At 41.7% G+C, this 22,401-nt stretch overlaps 1 protein-coding gene and 1 pseudogene across 1 annotated transcript; one reads left to right on the forward strand and one right to left on the reverse strand.

Annotated features, from left to right (window-relative positions):
- Nucleotides 1-507: 507 nt before the first annotated feature.
- LOC121845386 (proton channel OTOP2-like) lies at nucleotides 508-7,414 on the forward strand (the record flags this gene model as incomplete). Its single annotated transcript, XM_042316636.1, is given in 9 exon segments — nucleotides 508-796; nucleotides 4,358-4,494; nucleotides 4,620-4,678; nucleotides 4,882-5,009; nucleotides 5,550-5,842; nucleotides 5,844-5,955; nucleotides 5,958-6,349; nucleotides 6,351-6,416; nucleotides 7,220-7,414. Coding segments are annotated over 9 exon segments (1,647 nt in total), but the record flags the coding sequence as incomplete, so codon positions are not given.
- Nucleotides 7,415-19,961: 12,547 nt separating this feature from the next.
- LOC112239693 overlaps nucleotides 19,962-22,401 on the reverse strand; it is a 38,395-nt pseudogene continuing 35,955 nt past the window's right edge.

A 22,401-nucleotide genomic window follows, 5' to 3' on the forward strand; every position in this document is an offset into this window, starting at 1 on the left:
CCCCCATTGTGGTCTATGGTTCGTATCCCTCGTGGTCTATCGTTACAGCAGGAGCATGATGGGCGGGGCACTGCTTCTGATGATAAACAATGTCATATCACTGATGGGCTTGACATTGATGATGACATGAGGTTAGAAGCTGGGTTACGGGAAGGAGGGACCTCTTTATACAGGCAGAGCCTTTGAGTGGACGGTTAGGTGTTCACACAACTCTGATCAGAACAGACATACTTTCTGAACTCATTAGAGCTTCTACCTTTGGATTGGATATGACATTTTGAACAAAGATTGCTTGGATTGTAACAAACCACAAACAAACTGTGGACTAGACCTTTGCAGAATGAGAAACATCATGGACTTGACCTTTGGCTTCTTTTCATGCGAATCCAGCAAGATGACATCTGAAGCTGAGATGGCGGTTGAGGAGGGCTACATATCCCCCGCCCACCCTCCCTTCCATCCGGCGTTCCATCCACTTGGGAGTCCAGGCGGGGAGTATGATGATGGGGGAGCGACATCTTCTCGACCAGCAGGGGCACGGTGAGCGAGAGGGGCCGTAACCGCAGCTGGCTACTCTCTAGCATCATCACGGTCAATGTCCTGATCCTAGGTATTGCTCTGGTCAGTGGCAGTGTCTTCAACAACGTTAAGATCAACGCCATCAACCTGCAGATCTTCCTCATCGTCCTCGTCATCCTCACCACTGCCTGGATGCTGTACTACACCATCTACACATCCAGGGAAGATCATGCCGTGCTCTACAAGGATAGCTATGCTGGGCCTGTGTGGCTCAGGGGTAAGAGAAGACACATGCTTTTCTGATCTTCTGGGTCTATAGCTGCTAAATTCCAGAAACTTTTCCAGAGTTCACAGTTTTTGTTTTTCCCCTGAAAATCACTGGAAATTAATAATCTCTCTCTCTGTTAAAATCACTGGAAATTAATCATCTCTCTCTCTGTTAAAATCACTGGACATTAATCATCTCTCTCTCTCTGTTAAAATCACTGGACATTAATTATCTCTCTCTCTGTTAAAATCACTGGACATTAATCATATCTCTCTCGGTTAAAATCACTGGAAATTAATAATCTCTCTTTCTGTTAAAATCACTGGAAATTAATAATCTCTCTCTCTGTTAAAATCAGTGGAAATTAATAATCTCTCTGTTAAAATCACTGGAAATCAATAATCTCTCTCTGTTAAAATCACTGGAAATTAATAATCTCTCTCTGTTAAAATCACTGGAAATTAATAATCTCTCTCTGTTAAAATCACTGGAAATTAATAATCTCTCTCTCTGTTAAAATCACTGGAAATTACTAATCTCTCTGTTAAAATCACTGGACATTAATAATCTCTCTCTCTGTTAAAATCACTAGAAATGAATAATCTCTCTCTCTGTTAAAATCACTGGAAATTAATAATCTCTCTCTCTGTGTTAAAATCACTGGAAATTAATAATCTCTCTCTCTGTTAAAATCACTGGAAATTAATAATCTCTCTCTGTTAAAATCACTGGAAATTAATAATCTCTCTCTCTGTTAAAATCACTGGAAATTAATAATCTCTCTCTCTGTTAAAATCACTGGAAATTAATAATCTCTCTGTTAAAATCACTGGACATTAATAATCTCTCTCTCTGTTAAAATCACTAGAAATGAATAATCTCTCTCTCTCTGTTAAAATCACTGGAAATTAATAATCTCTCTCTCTCTGTTAAAATCACTGGAAATTAATAATCTCTCTCTCTGTTAAAATCACTGGAAATTAATAATCTCTCTGTTAAAATCACTGGACATTAATAATCTCTCTCTGTTAAAATCACTGGAAATTAATAATCTCTCTCTGTTAAAATCACAGGAAATTAATAATCTCTCTTTCTGTTAAAATCACTGGAAATTAATAATCTCTCTCTCTCTGTTAAAATCACTGGAAATTAATAATCTCCCTCTCTGTTAAAATCACTGGACATTAATAATCTCTCTGTTAAAATCACTGGAAATTAATAATCTCTCTCTCTCTCTGTTAAAATCACTGGAAATTAATAATCTCTCTCTGTTAAAATCACTGGAAATTAATAATCTCTCTGTTAAAATCACTGGAAATTAATAATCTCTCTCTCTCTCTGTTAAAATCACTGGAAATTAATAATCTCTCTCTCTCTCTGTTAAAATCACTGGAAATTAATAATCTCTCTCTCTGTTAAAATCACTGGAAATTAATAATCTCTCTCTCTGTTAAAATCACTGGAAATTAATAATCTCTCTCTGTTAAAATCTGGAAACTAATCTCTCTGACTGGACATTAATAATCTCTCTCTCTGTTAAAATCACTGGAAATTAATAATCTCTCTCTGTTAAAATCACTGGAAATTAATATCTCTCTCTCTGTTAAAATCACTGGAAATTAATAATCTCTCTCTCTGTTAAAATCACTGGAAATTAATAATCTCTCTCTCTGTTAAAATCACTGGAAATTAATAATCTCTCTCTGTTAAAATCACTGGAAATTAATAATCTCTCTCTCTGTTAAAATCACTGGAAATTAATAATCTCTCTCTCTGTTAAAATCACTGGAAATTACTAATCTCTCTGTTAAAATCACTGGACATAATAATCTCTCTCTCTGTTAAAATCACTAGAAATTAATAATCTCTCTCTCTCTCTGTTAAAATCACTGGAAATTAATAATCTCTCTCTCTCTGTTAAAATCACTGGAAATTAATAATCTGTTAAAATCTCTCTGTTAAAATCACTGGACATTAATAATCTCTCTCTCTGTTAAAATCACTGGAAATTAATAATCTCTCTCTGTTAAAATCACAGGAAATTAATAATCTCTCTTTCTGTTAAAATCACTGGAAATTAATAATCTCTCTCTCTGTTAAAATCACTGGAAATTAATAATCTCCCTCTCTGTTAAAATCACTGGACATTAATAATCTCTCTCTCTGTTAAAATCACTGGAAATTAATAATCTCTCTGTTAAAATCACTGGAAATTAATAATCTCTCTCTCTCTCTGTTAAAATCACTGGAAATTAATAATCTCTCTCTGTTAAAATCACTGGAAATTAATAATCTCTCTCTCTGTTAAAATCACTGGAAATTAATAATCTCTCTCTCTGTTAAAATCACTGGACATTAATAATCTCTCTCTCTGTTAAAATCACTGGAAATTAATAATCTCTCTCTCTCTCTGTTAAAATCACTGGAAATTAATAATCTCCCTCTCTGTTAAAATCACTGGACATTAATAATCTCTCTCTCTGTTAAAATAACTGGAAATTAATAATCTCTCTCTCTGTTAAAATCACTGGAAATTAATAAAAACTGGACATTAATAATCTCTCTCTCTCTGTTAAAATCACTGGAAATTAATAATCCCTCTCTCTCTGTTAAAATCACTGGAAATTAATAATCTCTCTCTCTGTTAAAATCACTGGAAATTAATAATCTCTCTCTGTTAAAATCACTGGAAATTTATCTCTCTGTTAAAATCACTGGAAATTAATTATCTCTCTGTTAAAATCACTGGAAATTAATAATCTCTATCTCTGTTAAAATCACTGGAAATTAATAATCTCTCTCTGTTAAAATCACTGGAAATTAATAATCTCTCTTTCTGTTAAAATCACTGGAAATTAATAATCTCTCTGTTAAAATCACTGGAAATTAATAATCGCTCTGTTAAAATCACTGGAAATTAATCATCTCTCTCTCTGTTAAAATCACTGGAAATTAATCATCTCTCTCTCTCTGTTAAAATCACTGGAAATTAATAATCTCTCTCTCTGTTAAAATCACTGGACATTAATAATCTCTCTCTCTCTGTTAAAATCACTGGAAATTAATAATCTCTCTCTGTTAAAATCACTGGACATTAATAATCGCTCTCTCTGTTAAAATCACTGGAAATTAATAATCTCTCTTTCTGTTAAAATCACTGGACATGGTATCCAAGAGTACATCTGACCCTGGGGAAGTAGTTGGCCCTGGCCTGCTGCTGTTTTTCCTAGCCACCATGCGTGCTTCTATAACTGCATTGCTTGCTATTTGGGGTTTTAGACTGGGTTCCTTTTCAGCACTTTGTGACATCTGCTGATGTAAAATGGGATTTATAAATACATGTGATTGATTGATTGAAGTAGATTAAGGGCCTCATTGCCAAAATGCCAGAGCATCCATTTAATAATATTTATTTCTGTTAAAATCACTGGACATGAATAATCTCTCTTTGGATTGGGGAAGAGTTCTATTCTAATAGGATATCATTCACTATACCTAGGCAAAGTTTTACATTCACCCATTGTTTTTAATGAGTGTGATTATTGAATAAGTGTGAGTCTTTTTCTCTAGGTGGACTGGTGCTGTTAGGCTTATGCAGTCTGATTATGGACGTGTTTAAGATTGCTAACTACGTAGGCTACCTGCACTGTGACTCTGCTGTGAAGATAGCGTTCCCTGGCGTACAAGCTCTATTCATACTTGTCCAGGTAAGAACACAAGTTCTGACATCTCAAATGGAGCTTCCATTAGGTGATATAACATTAAGGAAACCACTGAGGGATTTGGCTAGTGGGAAAAATGCAAGTATAGGTGATCATTGTATCTTTCTCAGACATACTTCCTCTGGCTCCACGCTAAAGACTGTGTACAGCTACAACAGAACATAACTCGGTGAGGGTAACTAACTGCTACTGTATAAGTTAATTTATTACGGTTTAATTATGTAAATTGATGGTTGGACATTTAACATTCCCCTTGGGAAGCATAAAGTCTTATCTATTATATTATGTTATATTATATTATTACAGAATTAAATAGGATATAAAAATAGTTAGTATTCTATTCTATTCAACTCCTGTGTTTCCCTCTTGAAGCTGTGGGCTGATGTTGACTCTGTCTACCAATCTGATGTTGTGGATGGCAGCAGTCACAGAGGAGTCCATACACCAGACTGTTGTTCTACCAGAGGACGGCAACAGCACACATTCCTATGACATCAGAGGTAGAGAACATTGGTCTGTTGAATCTTAATACTACAGGGTTGGGTTCTTGTTTAAGGTTCAATTCCATTTCAATTCAGTATGTAAACTGAAATGGGAATTCCTTGTTTAAGGGTTCAATTCCATTTCAATTCAGTATGTAAACTGAAATGGGAATTCCTTGTTTAAGGGTTCAATTCCATTTCAATTCAGTATGTAAACTGAAATGGGAATTCCTTGTTTAAGGGTTCAATTCCATTTCAATTCAGTATGTAAACTGAAATGGGAATTCCTTGTTTAAGGGTTCAATTCCATTTCAATTCAGTATGTAAACTGAAATGGGAATTCCTTGTTTAAGGGTTCAATTCCATTTCAATTCAGTATGTAAACTGAAATGGGAATTCCTTGTTTAAATTGAAGGATCAATAAAATAAAATACATTTTCAGTTTACTTTCTGAACTTACTGTATTTAAATAGAATTACTGTCGACTATGAAATACAACCAACCGACATAACAAAACATCACCTCAGAGTCAAACAATAATGTTTCATTTTATTTCAGCCCCTGGTGGATCCAGCAGCTGTAACTGCAGCCACTCTGCCTGTGCCGTCTTAGAAAAGGCCTATTACTACCTGTACCCATTCAACATCGAGTACAGCCTGTTTGCCTCGGCCATGGCCTACGTCATGTGGAAGAACGTGGGCCGCCTGGTAGACGAGCACAACCACCACTCGCTCCATTTCCGCCTGAAGGACGTGCTGGTGGGGCCTGCGGTCGGGCTGGTCATGCTGGTGGCGGGCCTGGGAACCTTTGTCATCTACAAGGTGGACGTGGAGTCGGGGAACCGGGAAACGTGACACGGCGCTGATGATACACTACGTGATGAACACTGTGGCTGTGACGCTCATGTCCGTCTCGACCGTGGCTGGTTGCGCCATCTACCGGCTGGACCAGAGGGACCACGTGTCGGGAAGAACCCCACACGGAGCCTGGATGTAGGCTTGCTGATCGGCGCCTCATTCGGACAGTTCACCATCTGTTATTTCACCATCGTGGCTGTGGTGGCAACGGGGGCCGAGGGCCACCTCAACGCTCTCAACCTGGCTGTCTCCCTGCTCACTGTGATCCAGCTCTGCCTGCAGAACATCTTCATCATCGAGGGCCTCCATCGTGAGCCCTTCCACGAAGACATCCACCGGGCCTCTGTATTCACAAACCCATACGTCCTTCAAGCCCAAACCCATAGAGACATACACAACCTCCCAGGGACATTCATGGAGACCAAGACGTCCCCGGCCCTCACAGTTCACAGTATGCATGTTGCTCCTTCTGCTCCTTCTAGCTCCCCTTCCTCAGCGCCATAGGCTGACCTGGAAGAGGAGGGCCCTGAAGGAGATCTGTGCATTTCTGCTGCTCTGCAACATCCTTGTGAGTAGCCTACTGAGTACCCACCACTGTCCTTTTCAAAATGGCTCTTTTAAAGGGCTTGTTAACCTAGGATGTTGTCCTTTCATCCAAAACAGTTTTTATTAAGTTTGGATAAAACTAGGGCCTCCTGAGTGGCGCGGTGGTTTAAGGCACTGCATCACTGTGCTAGCTGTACTGCATCACAGTTCTAGCTGTGCCACTAGAGATCTTGGTTTGTGTCCATGCTTTGTGGCAGCTGGCCGAGACTAGGAGACCCATGAGGCGGGGCACAATTGGCCCAGTGTCGTCTGGGTTAGGCCGGCAGGGATGTTCTTGTCCCAACGCACAATAGCGACTCCTGTGGCGGGCCGGGCGCAATGCATGCTGACACGGTCGCCAGGTGTACGGTGTTTCCTCCGAAACATTGGTGCGTTTGGCTTCCAGGTTAAGTGGGCGTTGTGTCAAGAGGCAGTGTGGCTTGGCTGGGTTGTGTTTTGGAGGACACACAGCTCTCGACCTTCGCCTCTCCCGAGTCCGTATGGGAGTTGCAGCGATGGGACAAAACTGTAACTACCAATTGGATACCACGAAATTGGGGAGAAGCATTTGGAATCAACTTCAACACCCGAGGTACTTCGAAAAGAAGATGAAACTGCTGAACCATCATTTAAAGTATAACAAATATATGTATGCATAACTTGCTCATGAAAACGGGGTGACTGGTTATTTCTACAGTACAATACATCATAGTAGAGTATGATCCTAACTAGTATGTTTAAGTTGAAAGATTGGACTGAACATCTTTATTCTGTTTCCGTTGACAGCTCTGGATCATGCCGGCGTTTGGCGCCCGCCCCCAGTTTGACAACACGATTGGAGCAGAGTTTTACGAGTTCACCATGTGGGCGGCTGTTGTGAATATCGGACTCCCTTTCGGAATCTTTTACCGTATGCACTCAGTCGCCAGCCTCTTTGAGGTCTTCCTAACCTCCTAAGCTGGAAAATGACAGAAACTATTCTGAAATATTTTTGTATAATATTTTTATTAAATATTATAACATGCTTTATTTTATTCCCACAACAAATACAAATGTATACTAATGAACAACCATTTACAGCCGCACAGAAACAACAACTACATCACATCTGCCCAGACCTGTATGCTCACATGCCCATCCCTAGAACAACAACTATGTCTCATCTGCCCAGACCTTTATGCTGCTCACATGCCCCTCCCTAGAACAACAACTATGTCTCATCTGCCCAGACCTTTATGCTCACATGCCCCTCCCTAGTGCCTGAATTATTGTTTGCCACTTGGCCTTAAATTGTACCAATTTGTTTTTCTCGGTGGCCCATGCTATTTCAACATTTCAATAATAAATCAATAGGTTTTTCCATTGTGTTAGTGATGGTGGATTGATTTCTATGTTTTTGTATACATCTTTTCAAGAATAGTGATGAGAAGAGAATCTTGCAGCCCATTGGGTGTCTCACTACCCCCCCATATGCCATGTCTTGAAATGTCCAGACAGACGGATTAAAAGTAAGTTTACATTGTAATACTTCTGACAGCCAATTTTCTAGCTCTGCCCACAACTTTTGGACTTTATAGCATTCCCAGAAAGCATGGATTATGGAGTTATTATTAATTTTACACTTAAGACATGCCTCTGCCCTTGTGCTGAAGAATATGTGAATTCTGTCTCTTGTATCAAAAATATCTATGCGTTAATTTATACTGGATTAAGCATAATTTCGTTAGTTATGTTCCAACTTTCCCTCCTTCTTGTGTCAACGTCAATTGTTTTTAATTCTTGGTTCCTAGAGCTTGTATATTTTTCTAGGAGATCGTCAGTTGGATAGGCTCTCTGCAAGCTTTTCTTCCCTATCATATGAACATCATTTTCTGAAATGTTTTTTTTTTTAAGGTTGCTCTGATGTCCAAACGATTTCAAATTGCTTTTTTTTTTTTTTACATGTAACTTCTTAGTTTTCCATGTGTACCAATTTATCGGTGAATTCTGAAAAGCTATCCAAGAATTGTTCCATAAGGTTGTGTTTTTAGGGAGTGATGTTGGTTCTTGTAGAACACGTTACATGTTCTTCCATATTGTTATGTTGCTCTTATCTGTGAAGTTGTTCATGTTCTTATCTGTGAAGTTGTTCATGTTCTTATCTGTGAAGTTGTTCATGTTCTTATCTTTATCCTTAGGAAATAAACACGTAAAAAGATGAGCATTCGCATCTTCAATATTTACCCATTGTTCATCTTTAGTGTATTTAACTGCATGTCGCAAGTAAAAGCCTTGGGTGGCGAGTTGATACAATTCCAAGTCTGGGTGGTTAAAACCACCATCAAATTTAGGAAGATGGAAAACTTTCCTTTCTATTCTATGAATTTTATTTGCCCATAAAGTCTGTAATGACCGAGTATACATTTTAAAAATGTATTCGCCACGGTAATTGGTATTACCGAAAATAAATACAAAAACTTCGGGAGCCATGACATTTTGAAGAGGTTTATTCTACCTGGAAAATGAATGGGAAGATTGTTCCATTTAAATAGATCTGCTTTTATATTGTTGAGTAATGGAATAAAGTTATCTTTATACATTTGTTGTTTGTTGTCACTTATTAAGCAGCCTAAGTAAAAAACAACAACTGTCGTCCACTTAAAGAATTGCTGTAGATCATGAGTTATTATTTTTCTATTGCCATTATTTCATTTTTTCCCAGATGATTTTGAGATTTTAAAGTATTCTTAGGAAAGGGGGCATTGAGTTTTTAATATTGGTATTATAACCCTTGTTATTATTTTATTGTCACAATTTATTAAACTTTCCAGTAATGTTTTCATGGTATCCAATTGGTAGTTACAGTCTTGTCTCATCACTGCAACTCCAGTACGGACTCGGGAGAGGCGACCGTGTCAGCGCGTATTGCGCCCGGCCCGCCACTAGAGCACGATGGGACAAGGACATCCCTGCCAGCCAAACCCTCCCTAACCCAGACCACGGGCCAATTGTGCGTCCCCCCACCTGTCGCCAGGTCACGGCCGGCTAAGTCAAGCCTGGACTCAAACCACAGCTAGAGATCAATGCAGTGCCTTAGACCACTGCACCACTTGGGAGGAACTAGATCTTCCTAGTTTTAATATAACTGAAATAACAGTTTTATACATGGAACTAGGAAGTACTGAATTGAGTGACATACACTACCTGTCAAAAGTTTTAGAACACCTACTCATTCAAGGGTTTTTCTCATTTTTTAAATTATTTTCTACATTGTAGAATAGTAGTGAAGACATCAAAACTATTAAATAACACATAAGGAATCATGTAGTAACCAAAAATATATTTTATCTTTGAGATTCTTCCAATAGCACCCCTTTGCCTTGATGACAGCTTTGTACACTCTTGGCATTCTCTCAACCAGGTTCATGAGGTAGTCACCTGGAATGCATTTCAATTAACAGGTGTGCCTTGTTAAAAGTTAATTTGTGGAGTTTCTTTCCTTCTTAATGCGTTTGAGCCAATCAGTTGTGTTGTGACAAGGTGCAGGGTATAAAGAAGATAGCCCTATTTGGTAAAAGACCAAGTCCATATTATTGCAAGAACAGCTGAAAAAGCAAAGAGAAACAACAGTCCATCATTACTTTTCAGACATGAAAGTCAGACAATACGGAAAAATGGTAAATGGTATGTGGCCTTGGCAGAAACAGCTTCATATGAAAGCTTGATTTGTAAAATGAATGGTAATCTCGCTAACTTTTCTGACATCTGGGGACATTTTCTCTCAGAGACAGAAAGTGAAAACAATATGTAATGACCTGATGGACTACATACATACATAGTTGTTATGGGGGAGGGGAGGGGGGTTGTGGGGGGGAGGGGGGTTGTGGGGGAGGTGGGTAAAAAATGAAAAGTTTGTTTCCTTTTCTATCGTTGTGTGCGTGGTGCGTTTGGGGGGCGTCCACACCCCCTGACTTTTTTTACATTTTGTTGCATTGGAGCCTTGCCCTAGAATGGATTAGGTTGTTTTTTATTTGGTCCGTCTTGGAATGGGGCTGTGGCTTGGCGGGGGGCGGGCAGGCGGGGAGTCTGGGTGCTTTCCGGGTGCTCTGTATATTCATGTCTGTCAAGTTATTGTTAAATGCCAAATGTAATTAAATTGCATTGTTGTTATATAGTAAAAGAAAACCATATAAACTCTAATATTAAAGAAAGATGGTCATACCATGGATCATTTAGCTATTTGATTACAAATTTAAAATATATATATATTTAACAAATATTTTTAAATGATTTGATAAAATATTGAATTTGGCCTTTACTACTATCAAAACACATTGAAAAAGACAGTCAAAAAATGGATCATAAGGAATAAGGTTTTGATGTGTCTGTCCTATGTCTAGGACATACGTAGGACATACGTATAAGAAACCTCAGGAAATATTTGTATGTTTTTTTGAAAACATATTTAATACTTTTTGGGGGTAGGACAAAACTACCTCCATACTTCCATAAATTTTTTAAAACCGGTTAGCTTCAGACGATTCCAGTGACACTTGTGGGGGTCGTAGTCGTGAGAGTCATCTTTCCATAGAGTGGTCATATTAGTTTGAAGACCGTCTCAGGATGTCTCATCTTTCCATAGGGTGGTCATATTAGTTTGAAGACCGTCTCAGGATGTCTCATCTTTCCATAGGGTGGTCATATTAGTTTGAAGACCGCCTCAGGATGTCTCATCTTTCCATAGGGTGGTCATATTTTTTCCGTCAAGATAGAACTGCCAAAAGGGGGAGGAGTTGCAGTCTACTGCAGAGATAGCCTGCAAAGTAATGTCATACTTTCCAGGTCCATACCCAAACAGTTCGAACTACTAATTTTGAAAATTACTCTCTCCAGAAATAAGTCTCTCACTGTTGCCGCCTGCTACCGCCCCCCTCAGCTCCCAGCTGTGCCCTGGACACCATTTGTGAATTGATCGCCCCCCATCTAGCTTCAGAGTTTGTTCTGTTAGGTGACCTAAACTGGGATATGCTTAACACCCCGGCAGTCTTACAATCTAAGCTAGATGCCCTCAATCTCACACAAATCATCAAGGAACCCACCAGGTACAACCCTAAATCTGTAAACAAGGGCACCCTCATAGACTTCATCCTGACCAACTGGCTCTCCAAATACACCTCCGCTGTCTTCAACCAGGATCTCAGCGATCACTGCCTCATTGCCTGTATCCGCTACGGAGCCGCAGTCAAACGACCACCCCTCATCACTGTCAAATGCTCCCTAAAACACTTCTGTGAGCAGGCCTTTCTAATCGACCTGGCCCGGGTATCCTGGAAGGACATTGACCTCATCCCGTCAGTTGAGGATGCCTGGTCATTCTTTAAAAGATACTTCCTCACCATTTTAGATAAGCATGCTCCGTTCAAAATAATGCAGAACTAAGAACAGATATAGCCCTTGGTTCACTCCAGACCTGACTGCCCTCGACCAGCACAAAAACATCCTGTGGCGGACTGCAATAGCATCGAATAGTCCCCGCGATATGCAACTGTTCAGGGAAGTCAGGAACCAATACACGCAGTCAGTCAGGAAAGCTAAGGCCAGCTTCTTCAGGCAGAAATTTGCATCCTGTAGCTCCAACTCCAAAAAGTTCTGGGACACTGTGAAGTCCATGGAGAACAAGAGCACCTCCGCCAAGCTGCCCACTGCACTGAGGCTAGGTAACACGGTCACCACTGATAAATCCATGATTATCGAAAACTTCAACAAGCATTTCTCAACGGCTGGCCATGCCTTCCGCCTGGCTCCTCCAACCTCGGCCAACAGCTCCGCCCCCCCGCAGCTACTCGCCCAAGCCTCTCCAGGTTCTCCTTTACCCAAATCCAGATAGCAGATGTTCTGAAAGAGCTGCAAAATCTGGACCCGTACAAATCAGCTGGGCTTGACAATCTGGACCCTCTATTTCTGAAACTATCCGCCGCCATTGTCGCAACCCCTATTACCAGCCTGTTCAACCTCTCTTTCATATCGTCTGAGATCCCCAAGGATTGGAAAGCTGCCACAGTCACCCCCCTCGATAAAAGACAGTACTGTGCAGCCGTCTTCATCAACCTTGCCAAGGCTTTCGACTCTGTCAATCACCATATTCTTATCGGCAGACTCAGTAGCCTCGGTTTTTCGGATGACTCTTTTCTCTGTATATATCAATGATGTTGCTCTTGCTGCGGGAGATTCCCTGATCCACCTCTACACAGACGACACCATTCTATATACTTCCGGCCCGTCCTTGGACACTGTGCTATCTAACCTCCAAACGAGCTTCAATGCCATACAACACTCCTTCCGTGGCCTCCAACTGCTCTTAAACGCTAGTAAAACCAAATGCATGCTTTTCAACCGTTCGCTGCCTGCACCCGCACGCCCGACTAGCATCACCACCCTGGATAGTTCCGACCTTGAATATGTGGACATCTATAAGTACCTAGGTGTCTGGCTAGACTGTAAACTCTCCTTCCAGACTCATATCAAACATCTCCAATCGAAAATCAAATCAAGAGTCGGCTTTCTATTCCGCAACAAAGCCTCCTTCACTCACGTCGCCAAACTTACCCTAGTAAAACTGACTATCCTACCGATCCTCGACTTTGGCGATGTCATCTACAAAATTGCTTCCAACACTCTACTCAGCAAACTGGATGCAGTTTATCACAGTGCCATCCGTTTTGTCACTAAAGCACCTTATACCACCCACCACTGCGACTTGTATGCTCTAGTCGGCTGGCCCTCGCTACATATTCGTCGCCAGACCCACTGGCTCCAGGTCATCTACAAGTCCATGCTAGGTAAAGCTCCGCCTTATCTCAGTTCACTGGTCACGATGGCAACACCCATCCGTAGCACGCGCTCCAGCATGTGTATCTCACTGATCATCCCTAAAGCCAACACCGCATTTGGCCGCCTTTCGTTCCAGATCTCTGCTGCCTGTGACAGGAATGAATTGCAAAAATCGCTGAAGTTGGAGAATTTTATCTCCCTCACCAATTTCAAACATCTGCTATCTTAGCAGCTAACCGATCGCTGCAGCTGTACATAGTCTATCGGTAAATAGCCCACCCATTTTTACCTACCTCATCCCCATACTGTTTTTATTTATTTACTTTTCTGCTCTTTTGCACACCAATATCTCTACCTGTACATAACATCTGATCATTTATCACTCCAGTGTTAATCTGCAAAATTGTAATTATTCGCCTTCCTCCTCATGCCTTTTGCACACAATGTATATAGACTCCCTTTGGGTGGTCATATTAGTTTGAAGACCGTCTCAGGATGTCTCATCTTTCCATAGAGTGGTCATATTAGTTTGAAGACCGTCTCAGGATGTCTCATCTTTCCATAGGGTGGTCATATTAGTTTGAAGACCGTCTCAGGATGTCTCATGGTCTGCCCCTGGTCACTGCAGATGCGGAAGTGCGAAATCGGCAGATGCGGCAGATTGAGAAGCAGTATTTGTGTTACATAACTCAACTAACCTTGTCCCAGATCTGATTGTGTCTTGCCAAGTTGACAGTGTTTGTGTTGTCATGACAAAGTTAGTGGCAGATAGACAATTCACACAGCCTTGCCAAGTTGGCAAGACAGCACAAACAAGATCTGGGACCAGGCTAGGACTGAACGTCACATCCTCCTGAAACGACCTGCATTCGTTTATTTTCTCAACTATCTGCACCAGACAAAATGTGTATAGTTGTGCTGATATAGGTGATGTTTTGTGACACTACAATTTATTTCCCAAGACACCGATAAGGCTATGCAAAATTGTGAATGATCTACATGACATTATTAAAGGTGAGGTCATTGGGTTGATTCCCACAAGACTTTCACCTGTTCAGTCATGTTATTTATCAGTGATTACTCCAAGGAAGGGAGTAAGGAAACTTATATGGAATTTGAATAGGGCCTATAGTTGGCTCCCTCATGTGAATACACAGGGATGACAACTTCCACCTATGGAGTAAATAATGAAAAGCAGAAAAAAGTACAACTACTGTGTAAAGACATACCACAAGACATACCACTGCTCCTAGCAGACCTTGGTTAGGCAAAGCAAACATCTGTTCCTCACATACTCCCTTTAAAGAACTTAACTTGAAAAACAAAGGGATAAAAAAAACTCTTGCGATGCCGTAACAACATCATAGCCAGTATACACTTCCTCAAAATAGTCAGAATTATTCTAAGATAAATCCAGAAATATGTAATTCATTTTGACATTTTTTTGCTGAGGAGGTCTCAGTCATGCAGCTGTACATCTAAACGAAGATGTTTGGTGAAGTAAGTAATACAATCTTTTTTTAAACTAGTTGTGTCTCATTGAATGAATCCCGTCCATAATTCCTACTCCTATTAGGAGTAGTACTGTTTACCAATCACCGACGAAGGGGGCGTAGACTTCGGCTACCGAATTTCGACTTGCCTCAAGAAAAAAAAATGTGTGTGCTCAAAATGAAACTAATAAAAAAAGTCACAGAATTTAATTAGAAATGTGCATGAGTTGTTGACTGGGAAGCATGCGACAGGCTTTCGATATCAGAAAATTCTATATGACATCTTATGGTTCCTTCAAATGCAATATGATTGTAATATCTATCAACAATGACAAGCCACCGGGGTCTGACAACTTGGATGGAAAATGACAGAATAAAAGCAGACGATATTGCCACTCCTATTTCACATTCCTTCAATCTAAGCCTACTAGAAGGTGTGTGCCCCTAGGCCAGGAGGGAAGCAAAAGATATTCTGCTACCCAAGAATAATAAAGCCATCTGTCCTGGCTCAAATAGCTGACCAATCAGCCTTTTACCAACCCTTAGTAAACTTTAGGGAAGCACGCTTAAAGGGAAGGACATTCAAGAAGCATGGCACTTACACAAATGACTGAAGATTGGCGGAAAGAAATTGAAGATACAAAGATTGTAGGAGATGTTTTGTTAGACTTCAGTGTGGCTTTTGGCAATGTTGATCATAGTCTTCTGCTGGAAAAACGTATGTGCTATGGCTTTACACCCCCTACTATTGTCACGCCCTGACCTTAATTATCTTTGTTTTCTTTATTATTTTGGTCAGGTCAGGTGTGACGACGGTGGGTATGTTAGTTTTTGAAATTGTCTAGGGTTTTTGTATATCTAAGGGGTTTTGTAAGTCTAGGTATATGGTGGCCTGAATTGGTTCCCAATCAGAGGCAGCTGTCTATCGTTGTCTCTGATTGGGGACCATATTTAGTTAGCCATTTGCCATAGGGTATTTGTGGGTTCTTATTCTATGTTTAGTTTCCTGTCTGCACTACTCATATTTGCGTCAAGGTTCATTATGTTAGTTTGTTCAGTGTTCTTTCTTTATTAAAGAAGTATGTATGCTTACCACGCTGTGCCTTGGTCTCCTCCATACGACGACCGTGACAACTATATTGTGGATGAAGAGTTACTTGTCAAACAGAACACAGAGGGTGTTCTTTAATGGAAGCCTCTCCAACATAATCCAGGTACAATCAGGAATTCCCCAGGTCAGTTGTCTAGGCCCTTTACTTTTTTCAATCTTTACTAATGACATACCACTAGCTTTTTAGTAAAGCCAGTGTGTCTATGTATGCGGATGACTCAACACTCTACACATCAGCTACTACAGTGGGTGAAATCACTGCAACACTTAACAAAGAGCTGCAGTTAGTTTCAGAATGGGTGGCAAGGAATAAGTTCTAAATATTTTCAAAACTAAGAGCATTGTATTTGGGACAAATCATTCACTAAATCCTAAACCTCAACTAAATCTTGCAATAAATAATGTGGAAATTAGGCAAGTTGACCAACTGTCATGGTCAAAACATGTTGATACAATAGTAGCTAAGTCTGTCCATAATAAAGTGCTCCTCTGCCTTTTTAACAACACTATCAACAAGGCAGCTCCCACAGGCTAGTTTTGTCACACCTGGACTACTGTTCAGTCATGTGTTCAGGTGCCACAAAGAGGTTACTCTGAAAACTATGATTGTCTCAGAACAGGGCAGCATGGCTGGCCCTTAAATGTACAGGAAGAGCTAACATTAATAATATGCATGTGATTCTCTCATGGCGGCTCAAAGTGGAGGAGAGAATGACTTCATCACTAATTGTTTTTGTAAGAAGAGTTGACATGCTGAATGCACTGAGCTGTCTGTTTAATATACTAGCACACAGCTCAGACACCCATGCATACCCCACAAAACATGCCACCAGAGGCCTCTTCACAGTCCCCATGTCCAGAACAGACTATGGGAGGCACAGTTTTATGTAGAGCCATGGCTACATGGAACTCTATTCCACATCCGGTAACTGATGCAAACAGTAGAATCAGATTTAAAAAGCAGGTAAAAATACACCTAATGGAAGAGTGGGGACTGTGAAGAGACACACACAAAGGTACAGACACACACTTACACATAGTAAGATACACTCTACGCACACGTATATATGGATTTTATAATGTAAATATGTGGTAGTAGAGACCTGAGGGAACACACTTAATATGTGGTGAAAAGTGTTATGAAATGTAATGTCATTAAATATTTTCAATTGTATTTAACTGCCTTAATGTTGCTAGACCCCAGGAAGAGTAATGCCTTGAAGGAACTATGGGATCCTTAATAAACCCCAGGAAAGTAACTGCTGCCTTAAGGAACTAATGGGATCCATTAAACCCCAGGAATAACTTGCCTTGGAAGGAACTAAGGATCCATAATAAACCCCAGGAAGAGTAACTGCTGCCTTGGAAGGAACTAATGGGGATCCATAATAAACCCCAGGAAGAGTAACTGCTGCCTTGGAAGGAACTAATGGGATCCTTAATAAACCCCAGGAAGAGTAACTGCTGCCTTGGAAGGAACTGGGGAATAATAAACCCCAGGAAGGATGCCTTGAAGGAACTAATGGGGATCCTTAATAAACCCCAGGAAGAATAACTGCTGCCTTGGAAGGAACTAATGGGGATCCATAATAAACCCCAGGAAGAATAACTGCTGCCTTGGAAGACTAATGGGGATCCATAATAAACCCCAGGAAGAATAACTGCTGCCTTGGAAGGAACTAATGGGGATCCATAATAAACCCCAGGAAGAATAACTGCTGCCTTGGAAGGAACTAATGGGGATCCATAATAAACCCCAGGAAGAATAGCTGCTGCCTTGGAAGGAACTAATGGGGATCCATAATAAACCCCAGGAAGAATAACTGCTGCCTTGGAAGGAACTAATGGGGATCCATAATAAACCCCAGGAAGAATAACTGCTGCCTTGGAAGGAACTAATGGGGATCCATAATAAACCCCAGGAAGAGTAGCTGCTGCCTTGGAAGGAACTAATGGGGATCCTTAATAAATACAAATAAAATAATTGAAAGGCTTTGCTGGTTCCTTTATGAATAATTTATAATATAATATTCTGTATAATTCAAGAAAAAAATTGTACTTTAAACATCAAACACAGTATTTACAGTCGACAATGCTGATTGCAGAATGACATGCAGACAAATATAACAATGTACATGTAAGATATAGCCATTGACTTTTACACAGTAACATGAAGTCAGTTTGGATATTTGTTTCTTTCAGTCTGGAACAGACAATAGTGTCCTTTTCAAGTTCCTGAAGAGATACAATCCCTTGTCACATTGCCACTTTACAAAGACCACAGCAGTAAGGTCTCATTTGAGGAAGTGCAATTTCACAACATGACACATTCTCACTTTAATGTGTCAAATACAATTCATGTTAAATAGCAATGCCATCCAAGAATATTTTAGGCTGCTAACTAAAAGCGTAATTTTGACACTTTATAATACATTTCATGAATAAGCAACAGTAAACATTTCTGTATTTAGAAGCATTGGAATTCCTACAAATGTATAATCATTTCTGAACATGTATAAGTTTATATAATGTCTTCATAAAGGTCATAATAAAGTGTAACCAATGTCTCCCATCACTCTCTCCATCACTCTCTCCATACCTCTCTCCACCACTCTCTCCACTCTCTCCACTCTCTCCATCACTCTCTCCATCACTCTCTCCATCACTCTCTCCATCACTCTCTCCATCACTCCATCACTCTCTCCATCACTCTCTCCATCACTCTCTCCATCACTCTCTCCATCACTCTCTCCATCACTCCATCACTCTCTCCATCACTCTCTCCATCACTCTCTCCATCACTCTCTCCATACTCTCTCCATCACTCTCTCCATCACTCTCTCCATCACTCTCTCCATACCTCTCTCCACCACTCTCTCCATCACCCTCTCCATCACTCTCTCCATCACTCTCTCCACCACTCTCTCCACCACTCTCTCCATCACTCTCTCCACCACTCTCTCCATCACTCTCTCCACCACTCTCTCCACCACTCTCTCCACTCTCTCCACTCTCTCCACCACTCTCTCCCACCCTCTCCACTCTCTCCATCACTCTCTCCACCACTCTCTCCACCACTCTCTCCACCACTCTCTCCATCACTCTCTCCACCACTCTCTCCACCACTCTCTCCACCACTCTCTCCACCACTCTCTCCATCACTCTCTCCACCACTCTCTCCATCACTCTCTCCATCACTCTCTCCATCACTCTCTCCATCACTCTCTCCACCACTCTCTCCACCACTCTCTCCACCACTCTCTCCATCACTCTCTCCATCACTCTCTCCACCACTCTCTCCACCACTCTCTCCACCACTCTCTCCACCACTCTCTCCACCACTCTCTCCACCACTCTCTCCATCACTCTCTCCATCACTCTCTCCCACTCTCTCCACTCTCTCCATCACTCTCTCCATACTCTCTCCATCACTCTCTCCACATCACTCTCTCCACCACTCTCTCCACCACTCTCTCCATACTCTCTCCACTCTCTCCATCACTCTCTCCACCACTCTCTCCACCACTCTCTCCACCACTCTCTCCATACATCACTCTCTCCATCACTCTCTCCACCACTCTCTCCATCACTCTCTCCACCACTCTCTCCATCACTCTCTCCATCACTCTCTCCACCACTCTCTCCATCACTCTCTCCATACTCTCTCCCACCACTCTCTCCATCACTCTCTCCACCACTCTCTCCACCACTCTCTCCATCACTCTCTCCATACTCTCTCCATCACTCTCTCCATACTCTCTCCATACTCTCTCCATCACTCTCTCCATCACTCTCTCCATACTCTCTCCATCACTCTCTCCACTCTCTCCATACTCTCTCCATCACTCTCTCCATACTCTCTCCATCACTCTCTCCATCACTCTCTCCATCACTCTCTCCATACTCTCTCCATCACTCTCTCCACTCTCTCCATACTCTCTCCATACTCTCTCCATCACTCTCTCCATCACTCTCTCCATACTCTCTCCATCACTCTCCATCACTCTCTCCATACTCTCTCCATCACTCTCTCCATACTCTCTCCATACTCTCTCCATCACTCTCTCCATCACTCTCTCCATACTCTCTCCATCACTCTCTCCATACTCTCTCCATCACTCTCTCCATACTCTCTCCATCACACTCTCCATCACTCTCTCCATCACTCTCTCCATCACTCTCTCCATCACTCTCTCCATACTCTGTCCATCAAAGCTGATTTTCACACAGAGCTTTAACATGGAGTCCATGATTAGGAAGGGAGATGGAAAGAGTTTGCTTGCTAACACTAATGTCTCAGTGCTTTGACAGACATTCTGTAGTCTTGAGGTTTCAGGGTGTACTTACACAGTGTAGATAATACTCCTATCCTCATCCATGTCTAGGGGTTTGAATTACACATTGACCCTTGTGGGTGCCCATTGTTTATGTCTTTGACACTTCTGGTATGGCTTCACATAGATATTTCAATTCTGGTATGGGGTCCTGATTTGTAAAAGGGGTGCCCAGCCCCTCTTAGCCCCCCTGTAATTCGAACCTTGTACAACTCAACCTCCTGCTTTTGGAGTAGGTGCTAGCTATCCCCCCCTTTCTCAATATTGTCCACATTACGTTTGCACAACCGGGGGAAAGTCAAAGAGAAGGTGTGAGGGGCAAGCATGATGATGATGATGAGGCAAGTTGAAGGTAGGTGAGGTTCAAGGGAGAGAGTGCCAGTAGGAGGAAGGGGCAGGAACAAGACAGGAAGTAGTCCCATCTTCAGTCAACATCTCTTTCCTGTTATCTACATCTTCTGGATCTCAAAGAGACGTACGTCCGTGTCGTACCAGATGGGCGGGTCCACGTTGCTGTGAAGACAAATAAAGGTTTCAAATGTTAAATACATTGGGAGACTATTTCCTCTTAGATCTAAGAGGAAGAGAGAACGCATTGGAACATTTGTTGCCAAATGAACACATCCCAGAAGAAAGAAGTACACAGATGAAACCCCACATGAATCATGAAAATGAGTGAAATACCATAGGACTACAGCTCCCATCATGCCCTACTCACCGCAGGTAGACCACTCCCCACATGTAGGTGCGGAACCACATGGCCGTGCCGGCGTTGGCCTGGTACTTCCGGATGAGGATGGGATGGGGACGGGCAGGAGGCCCACCAGGGTACCATGCTGGAGGAACTTCAGGATCTCAGACTCGTCTGTCAAACCTCTGAGAGAGAGAGGGAAAATATTTTTTGGGCTCCACATACATAAAAACAGATATTTAAATATCATCAGTCATTAAAGTGTTTCTTCCTAAATGGATGGTGTGTGTTGTATGAGGGGGTTGGGAGCAAAGTTAGAAAATATACAATAATATAACTTCACAGAATCTACTGACACTTCATAGAAGTAAACCTTTGATGACCAATATGACCAGTGATGTTTGACTTACTTGTCGATACAGATCTTCTCAACCTGTGGGACCAGCACCTGCAGCAGACGCATTATGGTCTGTAGGGGGAGCTTACACTTCCAGGAGAGGACCTGAGGGAGAAGGAAGGGACACGTTACACTCTTAGAACAAAAGGTGCTAAGTAGAACCATACAGGGTTCTTCAGTTTGTCCTCATAGGGGAACCATTTTTGGTGCTGGGTAAAACCCTTTGCAGAGGGTTCTATCTAGAATGGATCTGTGGGTTAGAGTGTGGCCATGGCAACACCAGGGTTGTGGGTTAGTGTGGCCATGGCAACACCAGGGTTGTGGGTTTGAGTCCCGCATTCACTGTCTATGTTGACAGTTCTTCAAGTGGCCTTGAATAAAACCGTCTTCTAAATGACAATATTTCATTTTACTATTAAAACTACTCAACCAGTCTGGTGTAGAGGACCAGTGAGATTGATACCTACTCAACCAGTCTGGTGTAGAGGACCAGTGAGATTGATACCTACTCACCCAGTCTGGTGTAGAGGACCAGTGAGATTGATACCTACTCACCCAGTCTGGTGTAGAGGACCAGTGAGATTGATGATACCTACTCACCCAGTCTGGTGTAGAGGACCAGTGAGATTGATACCTACTCACCCAGTCTGGTGTAGAGGACCAGTGAGATTGATACCTACTCACCCAGTCTGGTGTAGAGGACCAGTGAGATTGATACCTACTCACCCAGTCTGGTGTAGAGGACCAGTGAGATTGATACCTACTCACCCAGTCTGGTGTAGAGGACCAGTGAGATTGATACCTACTCACCCAGTCTGGTGTAGAGGACCAGTGAGATTGATACCTACTCAACCAGTCTGGTGTAGAGGACCAGTGAGATTGATACCTACTCACCCAGTCTGGTGTAGAGGACCAGTGAGATTGATACCTACTCACCCAGTCTGGTGTAGAGGACCAGTGAGATTGATACCTACTCACCCAGTCTGGTGTAGGGGCCCAGTGAGACTGAGAGGTACAGGAGATGGTGGATGATGTGCTTGACATGCGCCTTCTCTCCATCTCTGCCTCAGTGTAGAAAACATCCTGAGAACATAGAACACTGATGACTGACACACGCACGCACACACGCACG

Source organism: Oncorhynchus tshawytscha, unplaced genomic scaffold, assembly GCF_018296145.1.
Source record: "Oncorhynchus tshawytscha isolate Ot180627B unplaced genomic scaffold, Otsh_v2.0 Un_contig_12287_pilon_pilon, whole genome shotgun sequence".
Classification (NCBI taxonomy): domain Eukaryota; kingdom Metazoa; phylum Chordata; class Actinopteri; order Salmoniformes; family Salmonidae; genus Oncorhynchus; species Oncorhynchus tshawytscha.